At 58.0% G+C, this 7,839-nt stretch overlaps 2 protein-coding genes across 2 annotated transcripts in view; both read left to right on the plus strand.

Moving 5' to 3' along the window:
• Window positions 1-75: 75 nt before the first annotated feature.
• Window positions 76-3,091, plus strand: LOC102368164 (zinc finger protein 497-like). The gene is made up of 3 exons (XM_025193122.1): window positions 76-378; window positions 722-811; window positions 1,310-3,091. The coding sequence occupies exons 1-3, from the start codon at window positions 210-212 to the stop codon at window positions 1,795-1,797; spliced, it is 747 nt and encodes a 248-aa protein (XP_025048907.1). The 5' UTR covers window positions 76-209; the 3' UTR covers window positions 1,798-3,091.
• Window positions 3,092-7,755: 4,664 nt separating this feature from the next.
• The window catches only part of LOC102368406 (zinc finger and SCAN domain-containing protein 29-like), an 8,868-nt gene continuing 8,784 nt past the window's right edge, over window positions 7,756-7,839 (plus strand). The window contains exon 1 of the mRNA XM_006036784.3: window positions 7,756-7,813. The gene's annotated coding sequence lies outside the window, so the exon portion shown is untranslated. The remainder of the gene's footprint in view (window positions 7,814-7,839) is intronic.

A 7,839-nucleotide genomic window follows, 5' to 3' on the forward strand; every position in this document is an offset into this window, starting at 1 on the left:
CTGCGGAAAGCAGGAGGCCCGACACAGGCCCCCGCGTCCTCCGGGCTCGGACTGGCAGGGGGTCCCCGAGAGCGGTGCAGCCCACGCCGCGGGAGGAGCCGGTTCTGCGCTGGGAGGTGCTGCGGGCCCCGCTGGCCCCGGCCCAGGCCGCGCCGGTCCTAGTGACCCCGCACCGGTTGGAGCTGGTGCCGGGGGATGCGCTCCAGGTCATGGTGCACACGGAGCAGCAGCAGGTGGCTGCGATGGTGCCCCTGGGGGTATCGCAAGGACCTCCAGACTCCTGCCTGGAGCAGCCCGTGCACGTGCCCCGCAGGCAGGCTGGAAGCCCAGCTCCACCTCACACCCCTGAAGAGGAGTCCCCGCCCCAGCAGGAGTCAGGTAACATGGGGGACGCCCATTCCCTGCACAGAGCCAGCGGGCCTGGGACCACCCGGCAGAGACATGTCCCTCTGCTTCAGGGGATGGAGGGCAGGGGTCTGGGTCTGAGTGATGGAGAGGGGCTTAGGGCCGGGTTGCCACCTGTCTGGGCCCTGTCACTGCCAGGCCGGGGTGGCGTAGGGCTGGGACCGGAGCTGCGTGGTGTCTGACGGCAGCTCCCATTACAGTCCTCATGATCGTGTAGCAGCAGTGACGAAGCCCCGATGGCCCCCTGCGTGCTTGGGGGCAGGCCATCCCCAGGCCTGGTTCCCAAATGGTTCACCTGCCCCTCTTCCTGCTGCAGATTCCTCGGACACGGACCGGACCTGGGACTCATCAGCGGATGAGAGCTCCCTGGGCCTGTGCCGCAGACGGGGCCCTTCCCCAGGAGCCGGTAAGGAGCCATGGTTCTGCCCTCCCCAGCCCTGTCCCTGAGCCCAGACAGCTCTGGCCGGCCTGCCAGGAGGTTTCGGCAGGGACTTATGTCACCACAGATCCATCCATCCTGTTCTGCGCTGCCCTAGACAGCTCCCCACCCGCTGGAGCACCTGCTCCCCCATGATCTTTCTCTTCCTCCTTCCCCCCCCACCTTATCATGTCCACCCTCTCCCAGGGACTCTCCTGGGATTCCCCCCTGCAGGCTCTAATGCCCCTTCTGCTCACCCCTCTGGGCCAGAGCAAGTCAGGGGAGTCCCTGAGACACCTGCCAAATTCTCCTTGAGAGTCCCAGGAGGCACTGCCCCCTCACTACATTGTTGTGGAGATGTGTTAGCAAAAGCCATGGGACTCCGATTCATCCTTCCCTCTCATCTCTTGTGTGCTGCCAGCAGGGAGGCCTTCCCTGCCCTGCAGCACCGGGACTAACCTGCGCACTCTCTTCCCCACCCAGCAGGTGCAGGGCCCCGGGATGAAGCAGAGGAGCAGCCTCCTCAGGAAGGTCCTGCTGACCTGGAGCTGCCAAAACCAGGAGCCAGGGTCTCCCCGCGACCCGGGCAGCGCAAGAAGCAGGTGCAGGCGAGGCGCCCCACTGGGGAAAAGTGCCACGGCTGCCCAGAGTGCGGGAAGCGCTTCACCCGTGCCAACAACCTGGCTATCCACCGCCGTCTGCACTCAGGTGAGCAGCTGCATAAGTGTCCTGAGTGCGGGAAGACCTGTGTGACCCACTCGGACCTGGCCAAGCACTTGCGTGTGCACTCCCGGGAGCGGCCGCACAAGTGCCCTGAGTGCAGCAAGACCTTCATCAAGCTGTCCCACCTGGCCCGGCACCGGCGCGGCCATTCAGAGGCCTGGCTGTACTCCTGTGACGAGTGTGGTGACAGCTTTGTTTTCTACTCCAGCCTGGTCCGGCACCGCCACCTTCACGCACGCCAGCAGCCGTAGCTCTGCCTCTGGGTACTTGCCTAGGGCTGCCTGTGGCCCCAGCCCCTGCGCCTGGTGTGGGGTGCAGTTCAGCCTCCCATTGTTATTCCCAAGGCACTAAGGATGCATGGGGGCTTGACCCTGAGGTTGGATGGGAGGCAGAGAGGGGCTGCCCCTGCAGCTGGGATGCCAGCAGGAGTTAGCGGGGGGCCAGGCTCAGGGAAAGGGAATGAGAATCTGGCCTAGGATCGTGGTGAGCACAAGAGGCCTCAAATAGGTACAAAGGTGCCCCAGGGGAGACCTCCCTCCTCCCTCTTGGATCATTCCTGGAACCAGCACCCTCCATCAAGCTTCCAGGCTGTCTGGTTCTCCCAGGTGGATCAGGGTGCTCTCCCAGCCAGAGGCCTTCATCGTCACAGCTGGGTCTGATGAGCACCTGGCAACTCTTATGCATGTCATCCCAGCTCCATGCTCGTCACGGCAGAGGCTGACAAACTGTCCCTCTCCAGGCCCCGGGATCCCAGTAAGTGAGGCTTCTGGAGTGCAGCAATAATGATAGTGCTCGCTGAACCCTGCTTTTCCCACCTTTTATAACTTATCCTCCTCAGTAGGCTGTTTGCAACCCGCTGCCATGTTCCCAGTCCAATTTGGCAGGTTTTCCTGTTTCAGCCTCTCCTCGTACTTCTGCCCCATCACTTGCCTTCACAGCTTGTCTCAGAACTGCCTGTGGTGTTCCCAGGGCAAGTGTCTGCTGCTTCTCCAGAGCTGTGCAGTGGGAAAAGCCCAGGGGCCAGAGCCTCTTGCCAGGCCTCAGTGGCACTGGCACCTCCAACCTCTTCTCTTTCAGTGGGAACACCAGGATCCCAACACTTGGAGCTTTCCTGGCCAGGGAATAGAAGCTGGTCATGCTCTGGGATGTAGCTCATAAACATGGACAGTCAGGACCCTGCACTGAGGGTTTTTGTGGGGTCTCTGAGCTAGGAGTCCCTCTGCTAGGTTAGAGTTGGGGAGAGACCCCTTGGCAGGTCCTGCCTTTCTCATCAAAGATGCCCGGTGTGCGAGCCATTTGCATAGAGATTGTGCCCATTGGAATTTCCTGCAAAGGGTCCCAAAGCCACGTGGCTCTGGGTTTCTCCCCGAGTAATTACTCCAAGAGGTCGGGCGCATCAGGTTTTCTTTCATCCTGTCACTGTTGTATCAGCTCATCCCTTGGGTCCTTGTACTGCAGGAAGGGCCAAGACTCACCTTCCCTGAACACGGCAGAAGCTCCAAAGTCAGGAAACTTTCCCTATATTACAGTTTTTCTTAAAGAAAAGAACCTTTGTGATGTCTGAATGACCCTCGTGCTTGTTGAGGGAGGGCTGGCTGGTCTTGCTCTTGGAAGGAGTGTATGCAGTAGGTCTGAAGGTCCCCTTTAGCAGCTGAATTTCCCCAGGGCTGAGACAGCTGGGGGCGATGGATGGGTGTGAGGGGCTGTGTGCAAGGCACCGAAGCCTGAATCCCTCTTTCCTCAGAGGGGAGTGTGGTGACAGGCCAGCTAAGGTCGCCTGCCGTGTCTCTAGAAGCAAAACCTGGCTCTGCTTCCACCCCGCTCTAACTAGATCCTGCCCACTCAGGCTGAGGGGGCTGGGGCATTGCAAGCAGCCTCATGCCCAGGTGTGCTGGGGAAGGGCCCAGTTGTACCCTAGTCAACACAGGAGTCAGGGAGGGGTCTACTGAGCAGGGACAGGGTGCTGGGGTGCTAGGTTGGGGTCAAGGCTCAGGCTCACCCATAAGCAGTATTTCACACTGCTGTGCTCCCTGAGAAACCAGCATTGCTGCAGGTAACAGAAGTGCAGACACAGGCCTGTGACACAGATAGTCCCTACAAAGGGAACCCCAGTCTGGTTCAGGCAGGAGCCATTTCCTCACATCCTCCTGCTCTGCCTTTTGAGAGCAGTCTGAGTCCACTTCCTATGGGATCGCTGCATTCCCTTGAGATGCACCCCCCACTTTTTTTTTAAATTTCTGCTCCCTGCATTGACTCAGACCCCCAGTACTCAAAGGGCTACTGCACCGGGCCTGGTGCACTGGCTTTCCCTGCCATGCCAGGCAGCTTAGCCCTCAAACGGATGCAACTGGGGGGATGAACTGCATGGAGCTGGGTGGCCAGTGACGTACGGCAGAGCAGTGACCCCCTCCAACCCAGTGGGGCCAATCTTTGTGGCAGGTGTGTCCTGTGCATGCTACATGCTGGTCCCCCCCCTCCCCCCCACATAAGGCATGTCGAGAGTGAGAACACAGGTATCCAGGCTCTGACCCCAAGAGAGCCTGTGACACAGATGGTCCCTATGCAGAGTCCCCCAGTTTGGTTCATGTGGGAGTCATTTCCCCTCGTGTCCCCCATATCCCACCTGATAGCTGGGAAATGCCCCCAGGCTCCACCTGGGAGGGTTGGGGAATTATCCCCAAAAAGGATTTTTAAGCCCTCAAGGCTGAGCAGTGATGTGTGAGGGGAAGCAGGGAGGTGACATTTCCTCAGAGGTGGGGGAAAAATAAACAGGCTCTCTTGATTCTTCCCATAAGACATTTACATGACATTCCCAGATCCCAAAAAATCCCACCACAGAACAGGCTGGACCTCAGCTTTCTCCTGCATGTCTGGGGAAGCCTAAATGTCACCAGGAGATGCCTGGATTCATTTAACCTGTGTGTTAGCGCACCCTCACAAAAGGAAGCCTAGAGAAAGAACACAGGCAGGTCTCCAAGGGTGGGTACATCTCGTGGCCCCTCTTCGGGGAAGCCTGGGCAAAAACAAGCAAAAATAACCCCAACTAGACTGATACTATGAGGGGCTCTGCTAGCCCACAGGAAAGAGTTCTGGGAGGCATTGCGGACAGGTTTCTAAAAACATCAGGTCAGCAGACATCAAAAAGGCAAACTTAGCAATGATGAAGAAGGGAATTGTAAAAAATACGGAAAGTATCCTGATACTCTTTATAAACTAGGGGCGGGCAATTATTTTGGGGGGATGGCTGCTTACTGAGTTTTGGCAAGCCATCGAGGGCTGCATGAGAGGCAGCAGGAGCAGATAAATATTAGTTTTCTAAATTTTGGGGGGGCCCCGCAGGCCAGATAGAATGGCCTGGAGGGCCCACCCCTCTTTTAAACCCACAGTACACCCACACCTTGAATACAATGCCCAGGTCTGGTCTCCGCACCTTGAAAAAGAAAAAGAGGAACCATGTCTACACATGCATTAATGTGGTTTAGTTAACGCACATTAGCTCTAGTACCTCTATTGTGAGGTACTAGGAAAATGTGCATTAGCCTGTCTTGATGCACATTAACTAAAGAGCGTGGTTTTTAGGTGATGCTTAAGGTGCATTAGCCTATTTTAATGCGTTTTAACTAAATAGCACAGGTTTTCTTAGTGATGCTTTAATGCACATTAAAATAGGCCAAGGCTCATTAAAGTGCATGTGTAGATGCAGCCCTAGAGAAGGTACAAAGAAGGGCAACAAGGCTGATGAAGGGCCTCCCTCTGAGGAGAGACTAATGAGGCCAGGCCTGTTCAGTTCAGAAAAGAGACGCTTGAAAGCAGATGTGAGAAGGCGTTATAAAATATGAAACAGTGAAGGGAAAGGTAATGGGGATTTATTATCGACTGTCTGGGGCCACAACACAAGAGGAGCAGGTAGGAAGTTTAAACTAAGAAACGGAAGTTCCTTTTCGCAGAGCACAATTATAGTGTGGGACTCGTGGCCACCAGATGCGGGGGAAGCTGAGAGTTTAGCCAGATTCACCAAGGGACTGGACTCATTCTTGGAGAAAACAGGCATCAGTCGCTGTTGAGCATGGGAGTGAGGGGCACAGCCTCTGAATTAAAACTTCCTAGACCTTAAATACTGGGGGGCTCAAAGTAGAGAGAAAGAGTGGAAAAAACCCTGGTCAGAACCTGGGGTTGTTGGTTGTAACCATGTTGGTCTAAGTTGGTCTAATAAAAGATATCACATTTACCTAAAGAACCTTGTCCATTCAGACCCTGTTCACTCTCCATTGCAGCCTCTGCTCGCTGCTGCTGTGGGACACGAGAGACTGGGAAACACGGGCCTACGGTCCGACCCAGTACAGGGCAAGTCTTATGTACCTCTGTAAGCATCTCCCAAAGCATGCCTGAGGAGGGTGGGACAGCCGTGGGGGTACCATGGACCCTTTGGGCTGCATGAATACTCACACAAGTTGCTTCTCAAGACCATCCCACAGGCTCCAAAATGAGACAGACACCAGCACACATCATGCCTCCCTCCCAACTGAGAGGGGGGTGTCATTATGCCAGGTGCAGCACAGGGTGCTGTATCAAGCACAGTTCACCCCCTGCTTGCTGGGAAATGGCTGTGGCGGGCACATGAGGTCAGCTGTGCAGCTGTGGATCCTGGAGTAGCACATTAGGCCCTGAGTGTCAAGGTCAGATGGACCACGCCGTCATTCCCTGGATCACTCCTGTTTCCACCTGTCACGATGGGCACTGCCGTTATCCTTTTCCAGTCATACAGAACTGAAGTGAGAAAGGCCTTGGAGAAATCAGCTCTTTCCCATCTCCTTCCCTGAGGAACCAACATCTTGCTTGGTCTTTCTGTTACTTCTAACTTATTGAGAGCAGCTGGCTGAGTGGCCTAAGCCGATGGATGAACCTAAGCAGCTGGATGGATGACCCAAGATATTGCACTGGCTGGAAATGGAACTCGAGGGTCCTGTGCAGGAGGCAGCCTGTGGTTTCCATGCCATGTCTCAAGTCCTCTGTGGTTATGTGGGTAGCAGCCCCCAGTAACAACCGAGTGGGGCTTGCAGTTTCCACTGCACCTTCATAACAGGCCGGCATGGGAGCGGGCATCCTACCACTCCACCACCCGTGCTCTCCTGAAGTGTGCTGGAGTAGCGTGGACTGGTTTGCAGAGCACCCGAGGGAGAGAAGTGAAAGGTGACTTTGGGGTGCAGTGTAGCTCCTCCCAGGGAGAGAAAAGCTCAGGGCTTCCAGGGCTCTTCCTTGTCACCCGCCAAAGCAGAGCAAGGACCAGGGACTACAAGTGAACTCCACAGCCCCAGACTCAGAGAAGGGGCGGTGGGGGATTAGCCAGGCGGGCCTGCTCCTGCGCTCTGGGTTTCGATGCCTTCAGCTCCAGGCTGCCACAAGGAGCCCAAATCTCCCTCGTCAGGCTCCTGCTGCCCAGGCGCACCCCTGCCTTCTGAGGGGCACACGGGGATGGCTGGAAGCAGCAGAGACCCCCACCGACCCCCGTCCACCCAGGGTCTCCTGGAGGGGGGAGGCGACTCTGCCTCTGCCTGGTCACTCGGCTGCTCCTTTGCCCTCTGTTGGCTTGCTGAACACGAGTGGGAGCCCTCCCTGTTCCCCGGGAAGCGGGAGGGGAAGAAAGCGGAGCTCGGAGAGAAGGACTCCAGCCAGGGCAGGGGAGGCACCTGGCTGGAGCTGCGCTAGCTCGGGCTGAACACGGCAGGTCCGCGGCTCCGTCCAGCGCTGGCACAGCGGGATCCACGTCACGGACACGCGCGGGCTACCGGCATCTCGGACACAGGCAGGCACAACCCCTGCCCTCAGGGAACACGCGCCCACCCGCGGCACACCAGCACTGCCCGCCCGCGCTCCCCACGCACGCACGTGCCCCGAGGAACAGCGGCGTACGCGCACCCGCAGAGCCGTACGTGCTGCTTACGTCATCCTGCACGTGGGTGGCGTCACGTCACCGGCAACCCCTACAGTCGTGGAACATCCACGATCCCGGGCGCGGAGAACCTGCCCCGGGGATGACGTCACCCGAAGCCCCGCCCCCGTCCGTGGCCAGGGGGCGGAGCAGGGAGCGAACCAATGGGGAGAGGAGAGGGGCGGGTTTCCCCCCTCTCTGGCGCCCATTGGCTGCGACCCTGCCGGGGTGCGTCCTGATTGGCTGCTGGCGGTCCCGGGGGTGGGAGCTTGCTCTGACCTGGTGGGGGGGGCCTGCATCGCGCGTGGGACCTTCCTGCTGGGCCGCGTGCGTGTGGGGTGAGGGGCTGCGGGTCGGGAGTGGG

The sequence above is a fragment of the Alligator sinensis genome, unplaced genomic scaffold (assembly GCF_000455745.1).
Source record: "Alligator sinensis unplaced genomic scaffold, ASM45574v1 scaffold891_1, whole genome shotgun sequence".
Lineage (NCBI taxonomy): Eukaryota > Metazoa > Chordata > Crocodylia > Alligatoridae > Alligator > Alligator sinensis.

What these genes read in the sequence shown, in the direction of transcription:
- LOC102368164 (XM_025193122.1), top strand. Translation starts at nt 210, where the DNA reads ATGGTGCACACGGAGCAGCAGCAGGTGGCTGCGATGGTGCCCCTGGGG. An exon ending in CCCGCCCCAGCAGGAGTCAG is followed by an intron (nt 379 to 721) that starts GTAACATGGGGG and finishes TTCCTGCTGCAG; the next exon opens with ATTCCTCGGACACGGACCGG. An exon ending in GGGCCCTTCCCCAGGAGCCG is followed by an intron (nt 812 to 1,309) that starts GTAAGGAGCCAT and finishes CCCACCCAGCAG; the next exon opens with GTGCAGGGCCCCGGGATGAA.